General features: G+C 41.6%; 1 protein-coding gene across 6 annotated transcripts in view; it reads right to left on the bottom strand.

Moving 5' to 3' along the window:
• Positions 1-383: 383 nt before the first annotated feature.
• klhl17 (kelch-like family member 17) overlaps positions 384-17,560 on the bottom strand; it is a 30,211-nt gene continuing 13,034 nt past the window's right edge. For 3 of the 6 annotated variants that reach the window (XM_031794127.1, XM_031794130.1, XM_031794128.1), the window contains 8 exons: positions 13,485-13,601; positions 13,070-13,313; positions 9,825-9,969; positions 6,922-7,089; positions 6,700-6,788; positions 4,642-4,715; positions 4,101-4,282; positions 384-3,224 (listed from right to left, as the gene is read on the bottom strand). In XM_031794127.1, coding sequence (XP_031649987.1) covers positions 2,996-3,224; positions 4,101-4,282; positions 4,642-4,715; positions 6,700-6,788; positions 6,922-7,089; positions 9,825-9,969; positions 13,070-13,313; positions 13,485-13,601 — 1,248 coding nt within the window. In that variant the 3' untranslated portion in view covers positions 384-2,995. The remainder of the gene's footprint in view (positions 3,225-4,100; positions 4,283-4,641; positions 4,716-6,699; positions 6,789-6,921; positions 7,090-9,824; positions 9,970-13,069; positions 13,314-13,484; positions 13,602-17,560) is intronic. The other 3 variants (XM_031794129.1, XM_031794131.1, XM_031794132.1) reach the window with 1 other exon arrangement.

Raw genomic sequence — 17,560 nt, 5'->3', positions numbered from 1 at the left:
ATATTCACTGCAATGCCTGTGTATTGAGTAGATGTTGAGAGTGTGTGTGTGTAGAGGTTTGTGTGAGTGTACTCTGTGTGCACACGCAAAAGCAGCCACAGGTGTGCATACTATGTGACTGAGGTCATGAGGGGTAAAGTGAGAGTGCTCAGCTGTCCACTCAGATCAGTGTGAAAGGAGAGCATACTGGGATGATACTAACCGATACCGTAGTGGGCATAGCAACACACACAAACACACACACACGCTGTTAGCAACGCAACCTTCAACTGAACTTAACCTATGAACACAAAATGTTGAAAAGACGTTGAAAAGTAGTCTTTTTTGGGGGGAAAGACGTTGAAAATACATATTTCAAACAATTTCTCACTCCAAAAAACAACCTGGGTTCTCACACCTGAAAGCATCTTTATTTATTTTCTATACAGTGTATTGCTCCATTTCACAATAGTGCAACGTTTCTCCATACATTTTCTCGATAAATATAACATATTAATAAACGATGCAGGTCACATTGAACAATAATGTGTTAACTAAAAAAGCTACAGTCACATCGACAATGCATTCAATCTGAGAATTTGGCCAATTCCTTCGTTACATTTGATTCAACTAAATGGAGGCCAAGTTCTTGTGTGGAGATTTCACTCATGGTACATTATGAGCTCACACGAACCCACCGTGTAAAATTTGGCATGGAATGTTATAATGACGTCATTTTCTGGTTGTAAATAGGTTTTCTGGTTGTAGAGACGCCTGGTTAGATACCAGATTACAACCAGCTAAATACGTTTTTTTCTGGTCGCTAAATTCTTGATTCTTGAAACAATCTATATACAACCTGACCATGACGTCACAGAAGACATCACTGCAACCACTTTTGCGATTTGGGGACAAAACACTTCACCATATCCGGGGGGGTGGGGTTCGGTAAAAACAAAACCAGATCAACAAAATCCTTTGAAAAAAGGAAAATAAATTACTTCTCAGAAGTTTTACATTTGATCACACTGCTCTACATAGCCTATTTATTGAACCTAGCTAACTGTGACGAGTCAAAAACTAAAATTAGGACATGTTGTGGCTGACACAGCTCTTTAACCTCAGGTAAAGTATCAGTATTGAGTATGTAGAAACAGCTTCATTTCCTTAACCAATCAGCCTTTGCTTTGATGTGTGCCATTTTGTGGAACTTCCAAAGAATGGTATTATCTGATAGTGTTCCAGAGTATCGTTAGAGCTCAGAGTTATACTACATGTTGTCACACGTTTACTATGTAAACATTGCTGTGGTAACTTTGGATCCTTTTCAACAATACAGGAAGAGGTATGATGAGGGAAAGTACAAAATGATGAGTAAAGTAACACAAAATGAAAGCACCATAAATGTTTCCACATTGACATTGCCGCAGCTAGTCTTAAGTTTTAAAACTAGTGTTGTGTTCATTTGCCTACACATTACTTGAACCTTCTGCTCTTTAGCCATTTCAAAGCTGTCATGATCGTGATACCACTATGTGTTTATGAATGATAATGATCTATACAATGGATTGGGGTCTTCTAATTAGCTAGCGGACAAGCAAGCTTGCATACCATAGCCTTCCATACAACCGCATTGGACATCAGTTGCCATAACTACTAATGACATCGGTTGTGAAATACATGTGGCAGTGACAAGGCTACTTTTGAAAAATATTTCAAATTTTCAGTCAAGGTACCAACCGGCAAAAGAATAAATACTGCATGAACAAAATAAACCTCTTTCTTTTAACTGTTGTCCTTTACAAATAATAAAGATATTTCAGTTGACCTCTGCCTGTCTTCAAAAAGTGTCTCAGAGTAGGAATGCTGATCTAGGATCAGTTTATCCTTTTAAATCATTATGAATAAGGGGGAACCTAGATCAGCATTCCTACCCTGAGACACTTTATGAATACGGGCCCTGATATCTTCATCAGTTGAAAAAATCCTTATCAATCCTTCACTCTGATATACTCAACGCTCAAACTGAACAACTTCCCACTTTTGACATCCTCTCGGACACACTTCCATCAATGATATGCACGACGTTAACACAACAAAATAAAAATAATACTGCACTCGAGTCGTAGCAGTGGTCCATTTGCTTTTCACAAAGCATCTTTGAAATTGTCGGAATATATTAGCTATATATATATATATTTTTTTTTTTACATTTAATAAATAATTCAACATCATATTATCTGTTCTTATATATATTTTTTTTAAAGAAATTAAACGAATTTACAGTTTAGAGTAACGATAGATCTCGAATCAATAGCTATTCTTTTTTTTCTTCTTCTCCATTGGTTGGTTGAAGTTTTCCTTAGGTACAGATCTACGATCAGCTTCCCCTCCTCAATACTAACCTTAACCATTTAAGGGGAAATGCTGGAAAATGTCTAGGGGCAACACTATTACACAAGGCTCGTCCGTAGGGTAGGACGGTAAACAACATTGCCCGTTAATGCCACCTAGTGTGACACATACAGCTGCACTACTCATTTTTATTCCTGCCTGCCAGGACACAATGTCAGTAAACATGCATGGCAGAACCAGTCAATAGCTACATTCCTAAGTTAAAATCGGTTCAGAGACGGTATTGGATTGCAAATGGTGTTTTTTTCCCAACCTCTTTATCTGAGGAAAACTCTCCTGTGTTCTTCAATAGACTAGAAGCTGGTATCTTTATGGTAATACAGTGAGACTTCAGGGAAAGAGACCAGATCCAGCAGTCCCCTCTGTGCATTTCTCTCTCCATCTTTCACTCTTCCCATCACCTCTTCTCCCTCTAACTGTACCCCTCCCAGTCTCTCAAGCCCTTCTCTCCACTCTCCCTCTCGCTACCTGATTCAAGTATATGCATCATCTCACTCCCTCCTCTTCACACAGAGCAGTTGCGTCTCTTGCTGGGGCCTGGCTGTGCGGTGGCAACCAAGGCCGAGGTTGAGGCTGAGGTCAGCCAGAGCTTAGCCCCGTGTCAAAGGCTGGTGGAGGACACAGACAGTGTGGGCGACGAAGGCGGCGGGAAGTTGAGCAGCTCTAGGACGGCCACCCCCACACTGCTGCGCCGCGTGAACATGCAGGAGGCCGCCACCCACTTGTTGCTGCGCGGGTTGTACTTCTCAATGGAGTTGAGGCTGGAGCTGCCGTCATTGCCGCCCACCGCGTACAGCCAGCCGTCCATAGCCACCAGGTCGTGGGTACTCCTGCGGGAGGACAGGACAACGTGCAGACTCAGTAGTAGCTCAGGCACACCACAAAGACTAACAGCTAAAAGCAGCGGGTGTGTTAGCGATCACCTGCTGGGTGTCGACAAACAGTGATCCAACATGTAGAAGAATTGTTCTGTGGTCAGAGGTGATAGGATGGCAACCCGCTTTTTCCCTATTGGTTCCATTGCAACAGGCAAGCTCAATCAAGCACAGTGTTTCAAATGAACTCAGATAGTATTTTAACCCAGTTGGTGGCCATTCATTAACATTAACTGATCAATTAACTACTAGGCAGAAAAGAAAACCAAAACGACTTCCCTGACTAGCCTGTTGCTAAAGACTGACCTCACTGCAGTGTAAATGGAGGCCTGTGGGGCATATTCATTAGTGCACAACGCAACAAAATGTTTTGTAACGGAAAGCGAAAAAAGGTGTTTCTTCTGTACAAACTAAGGTAGGTCCCTCCTTTGCTTCCATTTGGTTCCTATTGAATATGACTCTGCTGAGACCAGATCAGGCTCTAGATAAATATGAGCCATACTACTGATTACAGCAATGGTTTATTTATAGGGCCGGGAGCATCCACTGTTGTCAGGTTCCCTGCTCAAATCTCCCATTGTGTGCATGTTTGTGTGTGAGTGAGAAACTAATTTAATTTGAATCTTCAAGTCCTGGTCTCTGAGGCCCATTGTGTATGCCGGTTCCTCCAGAAACTCAGATAATTTGCTGAGCAAGGGCTGGAATGAAGGAATGAAAACCTGAAACCAGCCATTTATGAGGAGCGAGAAGGCTCTATGCATGCATTGACTATGCAGTTAGTTATAGCTACAGGTGATTGGTAGTAATTGTGACGTGTCTGGCGGTGCCCACCTGCGGATGTTCATGGGCGCCACGCCCTCCCAGGCGTTGGTCTTGGGATTGAATCGCTCCACCGAGTTTAGGCAGCTGGTGCCATCGTTGCCCCCGGCAACATAGAGCATGCCCTCCAGCACGGCCACCCCGGCACTACTGCGTCGACTCAGCATATTGGCGATGGCTGTCCACGCGTTACTCTGTTCCGACCAATCAGAGGGTTGTTGGTCAGTTTTGAGCAACTTATCAGTGCTGGTTGAGGTTGAACTCAAAACTTAGCTTCTCCTTTTTGATCTGGGCAGAAGTTCAGCTTCATGGTCCGGTTTTAACCAGATTAAGCCTACTCATGGACTTTAAATATAGCCTGGTGGAACAAGCCTGATCACTATGTTCACCATTCTACTTAACTGAATGGTGAACGCAGTGATCAAATTCGTTCCACCAGGCTACTGAAAACCATGCCTAGTTGAGATTCTTCTATAGGCTTAATCTGGGTCCAGGAAACTGGCCCAATGTCTTAATGTGCATATTGATAGAGATCTGTCTGTTTGTTTATTACCTGTGGTTCATATTTTTCCACTGTTGCTAGGTGTGAGGAGCTATCATATCCTCCTACTGCATACAGACTGCCATCTAGAGAGAGAGAGGGAGGGGGGAGAGAAAGAAAGAGGGAGGGAGTGAGGGAGGGAGCGAAAAAGAGCGCCAAAGAGTGAGAGAGTGCTGTGACAATAAGCTCAAAACTCTACATATCAGCTCGCAAATATAAAATATGTTTGATGTGGCCCATATTTACTAGGAAGCGAGTAGTAGGCTAGGGATGGCCATATTTGAAGGGGGTGGGGGCCACAAAAAATTTGAACTCATCATGAGGGGCCGCAGTGGCTCGTGGGTCTGCGTACCCACATCCATACCCATACATGCAGTCAGACCGGGCCTAGCCTTTTGGGGCCCCTAAGCGAAATTTAGTTGGGGGGCCCTCCCCACTTCGTGAGCAAAACATTTTAGCGGTCCCCTCTAGACAGCAAAGAGATCATTTCCTGCAATTCTATTCATTTTGCCATGGGGCGGAGACAAATGTTTGCAGTTTTTAACATGACATCTTTTGATCAATGGGGAGGCCCCCGGTCAGTAATTCGACCATGATTACTACAAGTTAAGCAGAAAGTTTAGATAGCCGGCTAAAAATGTTTGCCGAAATGGGCTAATTGAATGATTGTCAGTTATTGACATAACACAAGAACTGCTGATGCACAAGCACATTTTTAAATTGCACCATGTATATTCCATTGATGTCTAATATTAAAGAAGTCTCAAGGTATTGCTCGTCTGAGGTAGAGAACCTTATGATAAGTTGTCGCCCACACTATCTACCAAAAGAGTTCTCATCTGTATTATTCGTAGCCATCTATTTACCACCAGACCGCTCTCAAAACAACTCTATAAGGCTATAAGCAAAAAAGAAAATGCTCACCCAAAAGTGGCGCTCCTAGTGGCCGGGGACTTTAATGCAGGCAAACTTAAATCAGTTTTACCACATTTTTACCAGCAATAAGGGGGAAGAAATCCTAGACCACCTTTACTCCACACACAGAGATGCATACAAAGCTCTCCCCCGTCCTCCATTTGGCAAATCTGACCACAATTCTATCCTCCTGATTCCTGCTTACAAACAAAAACTAAAGCAGGAAATACCAGTGACTCGCTCAATACGGAAGTGGTCAGATGATGCGGATGCTACACTACAGGACTGTTTTGCTAGCACAGACTGGAATATGTTCCGGGATTCAGCCAATGGCATTGAGGAATACACCAACTCAGTCATTGCTTCATCAATAAGTGCACCGATGACATCGTCCCCACAGTGACTGTACGTACATATCCCAACCAGAAGCCATGGATTACAGGCAACATTCGCAATGAGCTAAAGGCTAGAGCTGCCACTTTCAAGGAGCGGGAGACTCATCCGGACACTTATAAGAAATCCCGCTATGCCCTCAGACAAACCATCAAACAAGCAAAGCGTCAATACACGATTAAGATTGAATCCTACTACACCAGCTCTGACGCTCGTCGGATGTGACAGGGCTTGAAAACTATTACGGACTACAAAGGGAAACCCAGACGCGAGCTGCCCAGTGAAGCGAGCCTAGCAGAGGAGCTAAATGCCTTTTATGCTCGCTTCGAGGCAAGCAACACCGAAGCATGCATGAGAGCACCAGCTGTTCTGGATGACTGTGTGATAACGCTCTCGGTAGCTAATGTGAACAAAACCTTTAACTTCTTATGGCTTGGGGACAGTATTTCGACGTCTGGATGAGAAGCATGCCCAAAGTAAACTGCCTGTTACTCAGGCCCAGAAGCTAGGATATGCATATAATTGGTAGATTTGGATAGAAATCACTCTCACGTTTCCAAACCTGTTAAAATGATGTCTGTGAGTATAACAGAACTGATATAGCAGGCGAAAACCTAAGGAAAATTCATCCAGGAAGTTGGATTCTTTTGATGTGGGTATTTTCAATTGAATGCCTATAGAGTATCTAATGGGTTAGATATAAAGTATATCCTTTCTCAATAGATTACATAATCACACAAGAGGTGGACAACACTTGCTCACCTAGAGTGGCCACACGGACGTATCTCCTTCGGGTGCTCATGGCAGCGATGGAGGTCCAGGTACTGGTGAGAGGGTCGTACCGCTCTGCACTGTTGGGGTGGAGGGGAGCATTCATTATATACAAATGTCATCTCAGTATTTGCATCCGTGACGGTCAGAATCTGTTGTGACAAAGCTCAAAAGTACACATGGCTCATAATTATCTATATATTTTTTATGTACCTGTTGAGACAGGAAGCTCCGTCGTAACCACCGGCGGCGTACAGGAGGCCGTGCAACACTGCCACGCCCAAACAGCTCCGTCGCGTCCCCATTGAAACCTCAGGCTGCCAGGAGTTGGTGACAGGGTCGTAGGACTCCACTGTGGCCAAATCTGAGGTGCCGTCATACCTGAGGGAGACCAGAGTATATCAGAAAGAGAAGTGTATCGAAGCCAGGTGTGGGCCACTGGTGGCCCGCGGATCAGTCAGACTCTCAACTTACTGTTGAGAGTTAGAATAATAGAATACACAAGGTGCCCTTTTGAAAATTGGCTGTGCATCAGCAGTCAATCAATTAGCCCATGTCAGCAAAACATGTTTTAGAGTTAGTCTAGCTATCGAAACTTAAACTAGTAAGCATGGTCGAATAACCACCAGGGTGGGACCCATTGATTATCAGTCATCATATTAAAAACTGCTAACATTTGCTCCACCCTTTGACAAAATGTGTAGAATTGCAGGAAATTAGCTGTAAAACTGCACATTTTCTCTCTGCCCCCTGGCAAATTGAGTAGAATTGCATGAAATGAGTTCTGAAATTGCTAAATAGCTTTCTCTTCACTGTCACGAGTTGGGCCACTAAAATGTTTTGCTCGCAAGGTGGGGGCAGGGTATATGGATGTTATATACAGACCCACGAGCCACTGTGGCCCCTCATGATGAGTTCTGTTTTTTTGGTGGCCCCACCCCCATCAAAGTTCCCCATCCTCTTATGATTGGCCTAACCATAAGAGGATGGGCTCTGTCGCTAGGGTCTGGGCACATATTCACAAAGGTATCAGAATAGAAGTGCTGATCGAGGATCAGTTTTGCTTTTTCATCATATAGAATAAGATGGAGGGGGGCTGATCCTAGATCAGCACTCCTGGTCTGAGACCCTTTGTGAATAAGGGGCCTAGTTCCGATTTAGGTTTCTTCCTTTAATCTCATCTCAAAAGGAGGGTTTCTTTGTTAAGCAAGTCTTCACAACTGTACTGTGTTAACAGTTACATTCAAGAAACTTTCTTTAAATAAAATACATTTGAATTAATTTATTATCTGTTTATCTATTTGACAGGGTAGATGTGCAGGAGTTTCTCATCTAGCTAATTTCCACCAGTAGCACCTGGATAAAATGTTGCCATTGCAGACAATGAGAGTAGTGCATCAGATACTATTTTGTTCCATCTTTCTCTTGATTTACAAAGGCATCTGTTTTGTTTCCCTCCCGGGTAGAGAAGACGTGCCTTGGCTTCAAAAGTCGGAATTTGAATAATTACACTTGAGGGGACCGCTAATATTAGTCTTCCAACAGTTTCCTCCTACCACAGTTAACTGTTTAACTGTTTATCTTATTATACCCAATGCCAATAATTCAATGTGTTTGCTTGAATGAGAAATTGGATTACAATATACTGTATCTTCCCTAATCCTAGTTTCTCTTTCAGACAGATTGCAAACTTGATAACACTTTACTTAACACCCAACGTCATAAAATGTTACGACACGGTCATAACAGCTGACACATATACTCCAAAAACATGCATCCTGTTTGCAATAAGGCACTAAAGTAAAACTGCAAAAAATGTGACAAAGAAATTAACTTTATGTCCTGAATACAAAGCATTATGTTATATTTGGGGAAAATCTAACAACACATCACTGAGTACCACTATCTATACTTTAAGGTATAGTGGTGGCTGCTTCATGTTATGGGAATGCTTATCATCAGTAGTGAGATTTTTGGGATAAAAAGAAAAAGAATAAAGCTAAGAAAAGGCAATATCCTTGAGGAAAGCCTCGTTCTATCTGCTTTCCACCAGACACTGGGAGATTAATTCACCTTCCAGCAGGACAATAACCTAAAACACATACATATACACTGGAGTTGCTTACCAAGATGACATTGAATGCTCCGGAGTGGCCTAGTTACAGTTTTGACTTAAAATGGCTGCCACGCAATGTTCAACATCCAACTTGACCTGTTATAACATGGTCATAACACTCTCATGACACATATGTTGACCTGTTGTGACATATATTGCATTATTTTATGGCTGGTTATGACACTTACAGAAATGTCAAAGCCCACAAAACCTAACACACAAGGCAAAACATTCCATTACACCATAAACATACTGTTGACACAACATATGTTATATGTTTTTTTTTAAAGTAAATTGACCATGTTAAATTATCATTGTGATTGCAATCACCTACCCCAATGCTCTGTTGCAGATAACTGGGATGAATGCACAAGCAGATTTCAGAAGGACAAGACACCTTTTTAACTGATGACTGACATAAGGGCATGTACGTGATTGGCCTATCTGGCTTATATGATTATGATGGTCATAATGCTTCTTGACAGTGTCATAAAGTGTCTTCTCTACAAGTTATTTCAAATACGATGAAAAAAACATGACCGTAAAGAATTCAATACAACAAAAACAAAGGATTTAAGAGACAAACTTATAAACGAAAACAAACTTCTTGGCAGGAAAAAATGAATTTGAAAAAAATGTGGGTTTTGACACTTATGTAGGTGTCATAATCAGTCACAACAGGTAGAAATACATGGGTCATGACAGTGTTATGACCATATGACAGGTTATGACAAGTTATGTCAGCTGTTATGACATGACATGGTTATGACCATGGCATAACGTGTTATAACACTGGGAGTCATGTAAAGTGTTAACGTAAACTTAACCGAGCTATCTAGCATAATTAACACGAGTGTACTCTTCCAGTGTTGAGGATGGTTCCATATCGAAGCCATAACTAATGTTGTGCTAGCTAGCACGACATTAGTTATGGCTTCGATGATACCCGAATCCAAACCATATAGAGGTTTAAGAATGGTCTGACGAGGTCATTTATTACCCTCCCACAGCGTACAGCTTGTTGCCAATGGCCGCCACGCCCACACGTGCCCGCCGAGTGGACATGGATGCCACCATGTGCCATCGGTCAGTCCGCGTGTCGTAGGCCTCACAGTCACCGTGGATAGCAAACAGACTGCCGCCACCTGGGCAAAACACAGACAAAAACAATGTCATCTAAATATCTGAAGCGGCCATTTAAATACACTATATATAAAAAAAGAATATGGCCGCCCCTTCAAATGAATGGAAGGGGTGGCAATCTCCATTGGTAGTAGAATGGCCTTACTGAAGAGCTCAGTGACTTTTAACGTGGCACCGTCATAGGATGCTACCTTTCCAGCAAGTCAGTTTGTCAAATTTCTGCCGTGCTGGAGCTGCCCCGGTAAACTGTAATTGATGTTATTGTGAATTGGAAATGTCTAGAAACAACAACGGCTCAGCCGCAAAGTGGTAGGCCACACAAGCTCATAGAACAGGCCCGCCGAGTGCTGAAGCGTGTAGCCGTGCAAAAATTGTCTGTCCTCTGTTGCATGCAATGTTTTTGGTCATGTAGTGTATCTATAGATATATGGGTATTAAAACACAGTGGCCTAAAACACAATGCCCTAAAAAAATACACTAATATTTCTAGACATGGTAAGCGCCAAACTTCTTTAGAATAATTGCTGCATCCAATCTATTTCAAATGTAATGTTTGAAAATGTAATGTTTTATGTATCTGTGAACAAGTTAGCTTTTAACCAAGGGCCAAATTCAGGATCCCTGTTTCCTAATGGCACTCTACAGATTCAGAAATGAAAGAATGTGTATTTGTTGGGCTTGTATAGTATAGTATAGTATAGTATAGTATAGTATAGTATAGTATAGTATAGTATAGTATAGTATAGTATAGTATAGTATAGTATAGTATAGTATAGTATAGTATAGTATAGTATTGTATGTATGTATGTATGTATGTATGTATGTATGTATGTATGTATGTATGTATGTATGTATGTATGTATGTATGTATGTATGTATGTATGTATGTATGTATGTATGTATGTATGTATGTATGTATGTATGTATGTATGTATGTATGTATGTATGTATGTATGTATGTATGTATGTATGTATGTATGTATGTATGTATGTATGTATGTATGTATGTATGTATGTATGTATGTATGTATGTATGTATGTATGTATGTATGTATGTATGTATGTATGTATGTATGTATGTATGTATGTATGTATGTATGTATGTATGTATGTATGTATGTATGTATGTATGTATGTATGTATGTATGTATGTATGTATGTATGTATGTATGTATGTATGTATGTATGTATGTATGTATGTATGTATGTATGTATGTATGTATGTATGTATGTATGTATGTATGTATGTATGTATGTATGTATGTATGTATGTATGTATGTATGTATGTATGTATGTATGTATGTATGTATGTATGTATGTATGTATGTATGTATGTATGTATGTATGTATGTATGTATGTATGTATGTATGTATGTATGTATGTATGTATGTATGTATGTATGTATGTATGTATGTATGTATGTATGTATGTATGTATGTATGTATGTATGTATGTATGTATGTATGTATGTATGTATGTATGTATGTATGTATGTATGTATGGTGCCTTCAGAAGATATTCACACCTTGACTTTTTCGACATTTTGTTGTTACAGCCTGAATGTATTACATTGAGAATTTGTGTCACTGATCTACACACACTACCCAATAATGTTATTGATTTACACACAATACCCCATAATGTCACTGATCTACACACAATACCACATAATGTCACTGATCTACACACAATACCCCATAATGTCACTGGCCTACACACAATACCCCATTATGTCATTGGCCTACACACAATACCCCATTATGTCACTGGCCTACACACAATACCCCATTATGTCACTGGCCTACACACAATACCCCATTATGTCACTGGCCTACACACAATACCCCATTATGTCACTGGCCTACACACAATACCCCATTATGTCACTGGCCTACACACAATACCCCATTATGTCACTGGCCTACACACAATACCCCATTATGTCACTGGCCTACACACAATACCCCATTATGTCAAGGTGAAATTATGTTTTTACACATGTTTTGAAATGTATAAAAAATGAAAAGCTTAATTGTCTTGAGTCAATAAATATTCAACCCCTTTGTTATGGCAAGCCTAAATAAGTTCAGGAGTAAAAATGTGCTCAGCAAGTCACATAATGAGTTGCATGGACTCTGTGTGCAATAATAGTGTTTAACATAGTGTTTAACATGAATTTGGAAATGACTACCTCATATCTGTACCCCACACATACAATGGTTCCTCAGTCGAGCAGTGAATTTCAAACAGATTCAACCACAAAGATCAGGGAGGTTTTCCAATGGTTCACATCCTGTTTGCAATAAAGCACTAAAGTAAAACTTTAAAAAATGTGGCAAAGAAATTAACTTTATGTTCTGAATACAAAACATTATGTTTGGGGCAAATTCAACACAACACATCACTGAGTACCACTATTTATATTTTAAAAAATGGTGGTGGCTGCAACATGTTATGGGAATGCTTATCATCAGTAGTGAGATTTTTGGGGAAAAAATAAAAAGATTAAAGCTAAACAAAGGCAATATCCTTGAGGAAAGCCTGGTTCAATCTACTTTCCACCAGACACTGGGAGATTAATTCACCTTCCAGCAGGACAATAACCTAAAACACATAAATATTCACTGGAGTTGCTTACCAAGATGACATTGAATGCTCCGGAGTGGCCTAGTTAGTTTTGCCTTAAATTGCTGTCTAGCAATGATCAACAACCAACTTGACAGACCTTGAAGAATTAAAAATAATAAATGGGCAAATATTGTACAATCCAGGTGTGCAAAGCTCTTAAAGACTCACCCAGAAAGACTCACAGCTGTCATCGCTGCCAAAGGTGATTCTAACATGTATTGACTCAGGGGTGTGAATACTTATGTAAATGAGATATTTCTGTCATTCATTTTCAATACATTTGCTAAAATTTCTAAAAACATGTTTTCAATTTAAGAGAAAAAAATATATTTAATCTATTATGAATTCCAGCTGTAACAAAAAATGTGGACTACGTCAACGGGTATGAATACTTTCTGAAGACACTGTGTGTGTGTGTGTGTGTGTGTGTGTGTGTGTGTGTGTGTGTGAGTGAGTGAGTGAGTGTATGTACCCTGGTGGGTAACCTCGGGGGCACACTGACCGACGGCGAAGAGCACGGGGCTGGCGCCCTCGCAGCGGCGCGGCCGGGTACGGCTGTTACTCAGCACACCCCTCTGCTCGGGCATAAGATGGTACTTGAGGGCCTCGATGAGCAGGTCCTTGCACTCAGAGTGGTGGCGCACCAGCAGCTCCGTGTCCACGTTGCTCATGAGGAAATCCCTCCGCAGCAGGGGCAGACGCACGCACTTCATCAGCTAGAGTGGGAAGGGGAAGGGGGGGCAGACGCTTTTATCCAAAGCGACTTGTAGTAGTGCGCGTATACATCTTGGTACGGTGGCCTCAGCAGGAATGGACACCCACAATCCTGACGTTGTAAGCGCCAGGGTTCACCAACTTAACCACACAGCTGCACGTCTAAATCTTACCCAGGGTACGTGCTGCCTGCGCCCATCTATGTCGTGTTTGACCCAGCTCAGCACGGCCCGGTATACCTCCTCTTCTGACGGTACGTTCAGGTTGTCACTGGAGATCAGGTCTAATACCTTAACAGAAAGAGGGGGAGAGAGAGAGAGGGACACACTCATAACATGTGGGCCACCACAGTTTGCATGACACAAAAATAAAACATTCATTCATTCACATTTACCTTGGCATGTTCATTTTGGAATTACTCGAAAAAAGGTCCATTTCACTCCCAACTATTTTTTAGAATGAGCCGAGGTAAATATGTGCATGTATATGTGCAAATTGTCATGATGAAAATGGCTATGAATCATAATCCCAGCACCACAGCGAGAGACAATGTGGTGGTGTATCTAGCCTACAGTAGGAGTTCATAACTTTTCTGTACCCATATAACTGTAGCTATGGGTAAGGGTGTGTCCTGCTATATTAGATCATGACTATGAAGTACGCGGGTGTACGCTTCAGTGCGTGTGTATTGCAGAGAGGCTAGCACTGTTCCTAGACTGGGGCAAGGCCGTAGTGGCCAGCTGCTGCTGAGATCAGTCGAATAGCAGCAGCCTCAGAGGAAGAGCATCGGCTAATCCACAGGAACTACAATCCCCACAGCACAGTCGAGCATAGTAGAGCACAGTCGAGCATAGTAGAGCACAGTCGAGCATAGTAGAGCATAGTAGAGCATAGTACAGCATAGTAGAGCATAGTAGAGCATAGTAGAGCATAGTAGAGCATAGCACAAAATGAACAGCCTCCGTTCCTCTAGTAGTATTATTGCCCTGTATCCCCCTCAACATAACACATAGGCTACTGTAGCATATACTGACACAATGTGTGTGTGTGTGTGCGCGCGCAAGCGTGTCTGTCTGACATGTGAAGTGTACCTGTCACAAGTGTGTGAGAGAAATAGCAAAAGACAGTAGCTACACAACAAATGTCTGTGTACATCAGTCATGATGACAATGTGTAGTAGAATATGACTAGGAGATCCAGTCAGAACAGTTGCCAGTCCCCTCGTCTAAAAGGAGGAAATCACGAGTTTCACAGCTCTGTGAGCTCAAATATGCTCAGAGCAGTTGGTTAATAAATCCTACCCTGCTTGCAGAGCTCGGTGACGGGCACACGACAGCTGCAGAGGAATAAAAAGAGAGCGAAAAGAGAGAAAGGCAATGAAACTAAAGAGATCGAGAGCGTTAGAGAGAGAGAGGGGAACGAGAGAGAAGCACCACAGCTGGCTACCCCGCAGCTCTGTTTCAGACGTCCCCTAGCCATTTTACTCTTGGCTAATGGACTGTGCCCAATAAAATGTCACAATGGCTTGACAATCTGGGAGAGATGTGCTGTGTTCCAACTCATGGAGGGGATCCACCCTATTCATATTGGGATTGGTTTGTTTGAGGTGAGGAGGTAAAAGTGACGTCGTCGCTCTCGTAGTTAGTGGCTACCCTATCAAAACTGTTTGATTTTGTTAAGTTCAGGTCATTCATTTCCCAAGCATAAGCTGTGAGGGGTTGTCGTCTCTTGGTGCACTCCCAAGAGAGACAGGTCAGTAACATTAAGATGGTAGGGAATGAAAGAGTGTAGTGTAGAGTTCTGATCAGCTCACTCAAGACAAGTGAATGAAAGAGGATAGTGTGGTGTTCTGGTCAGGGAGAAAAACATTTTATAGCCCCCGCCTAACAGCTGGTGCTGTCACAGCTGTCACATATCCTAACCTGGTGTTCCCCAACTGGTGGCCCAGGTGACTATTTGTCCCCCCAAGTTCTGAGCAAAAAATACTAGAATAATAATTCAAAAGAAAAAAACATTGTTTGACATAAAATACTCTAAAAACACCAGCAAATCAACTCCAATCTGTTCCAAAGTATAGTTACGCATGATAGAGAGAGATACAGTGAGCTCCAGAAGTATTGTGACAGTGAAACGTGTTGTTGTCCTTTTGGCTCTGTACTCCAGGACTTGAAAGGATACAATGACTTTCATCCAAATCAGGTGAACCGTTTAGAAATGACAGCACTTTTTGTAAATAGTCTCCCGCCCCTATTTTAGGGGACCAAAAGTACTGGGACAAATTCAATTATGTGTATTAAAGTAGTCAAAGGTTTAGTATTTGGTCCCATATTCCTAGCACGCAAGGATTACATCAAGCTTGTGACTCTAAAAACTTGTTGGCTGCATTTGCTGTTCCTTTTTGTTGCATTTCAGATTATTTTGTGCCTTATAGAAATGAATGGTAAATAATGTTATTTACCAACAAATAACACATTCATTTTGGAATCACTTAAAACAAGAACATAATATGTTTCTAAACATTTCTACTAATGAGGATGCTACCATGATTACGGATAGTCCTGAATGAATCGCGAATAAATATGAGTGAGGAAGTTAGACGCACAAATATCATAACTCCAAGACATGCTAACCTCTCACTATTACAATAACAGGGGAGGTTAGCATTTCATATCAAACCCCCAAGACATGCTAACCTCTAACCATTACAATAACAGGGGAGGTTAGCATTTCATATCAAACCCCCAAGACATGCTAACCAATCACCATTACAATAACAGGGGAGGTTAACATTTCATATCAAACCCCCAAGACATGCTAACCAATCACCATTACAATAACAGGGGAGGTTAGCATTTCATATCAAACCCCCAAGACATGCTAACCTCTCACCATTACAATAACAGGGGAGGTTAACATTTCATATCAAACCCCCAAGACATGCTAACCTCTCACCATTACAATAACAGGGGAGGTTAGCATTTCATATCAAACCCCCAAGACATGCTAACCTCTCACCATTACAATAACAGGGGAGGTTAGCATTTCATATCAAACCCCCAAGATATGCTAACCTCTCACCATTACAATAATAGGGGCGGTCAGCATTTGTGGATGAAAATGGATGAAAATGCCCTCAAATTAAAGCTGACAGTCTTTAACCTCATAGTCATTGTATCATTTAAAATCCAAAGGTGCTGGAGTACAGAGCCAAAGCAAACAAAAAAATGTGTCACTGCCCCAATACTTTTGGAGCTCACTGTATGTGATTGTATACAAATGTAAACAAGGTTTGAAAAGACAACATTTTAGTTAAATGTTATACAGTATCTGGGCTTCTTGCAATCGATTTGCAGTCTACATATTATTTGTAATTATGTTCCGGCCCTCTGATCATCCACTCAATATATATATATATTTTATTTTATTTTATTATTATTATTTATTAATTTAAACGGCCCATGGCTGAATCTTTGTTGATGATCCCTAGCCTAACCTGTCATGTCTGACACCATCTCTCTAAACTTATTTTCACTAATAAACACACCTAGGTATGCCTCTAAGACCAACTCAGACCCTAACACAGACTATTGACTTCAACACCTCAAATCTTCCCAAAGGATCCATGGAGCGTTCTATTCTTTCCACATGATGCTAGGTTGCTAACTGTGCCATTCACTTCTAATGGTCTCCTGGCATCTTGTAACAACACATACACCATGGCTGTGTTCCAGGCTGACTACATTGCAGAAGCATGCCAGATCTCACAATGCCTAACTAGCTAACCACATCGCATGATATAGCAATGAGATGCACGACTGCGCAGTCGATGACATGACAAGCAACCATTGGTAGCGAGCAACGTCTGCAATGTAGTCGGCCTGGAACGCGCCCATCTTTGGAAGTTCTCTGCCTGATTACCATTTTGAGGGTATGACCCCCAACAAGGCTGTCATTGGACAAGTCCAGACACTGAGTTGACGTGACATAAAACTAGTCCGGGTCAGGGAGGCGGAGATCACGATGAGTTAAACTACAAGAGACATTGATTGACAAGGAGCTGAGGATTTCTGTCTAGTGAGTGTTGAAAGGGAACTACGCACTTGTCTTTGCTGCTTGCTCTTTGAAGGCCCTTGAGGGGGTTGAGGAAAGGTTACAACACGACCAGATGTCCTCCTCTTTTTTCCGGAAAAGGGGTGAGAGAGAGTGTCAGAGAGGGAGAGTCGGAGACTAATGCTAAGCTAACCTATCT

Source organism: Oncorhynchus kisutch, linkage group LG17 (genome assembly GCF_002021735.2).
Source record: "Oncorhynchus kisutch isolate 150728-3 linkage group LG17, Okis_V2, whole genome shotgun sequence".
In the NCBI taxonomy this organism is placed as follows: Eukaryota; Metazoa; Chordata; class Actinopteri; order Salmoniformes; family Salmonidae; genus Oncorhynchus; species Oncorhynchus kisutch.
The sequence above is the reverse complement of the archived record's forward strand: the minus strand, read 5'-3'. Positions and strand labels throughout refer to the sequence as shown.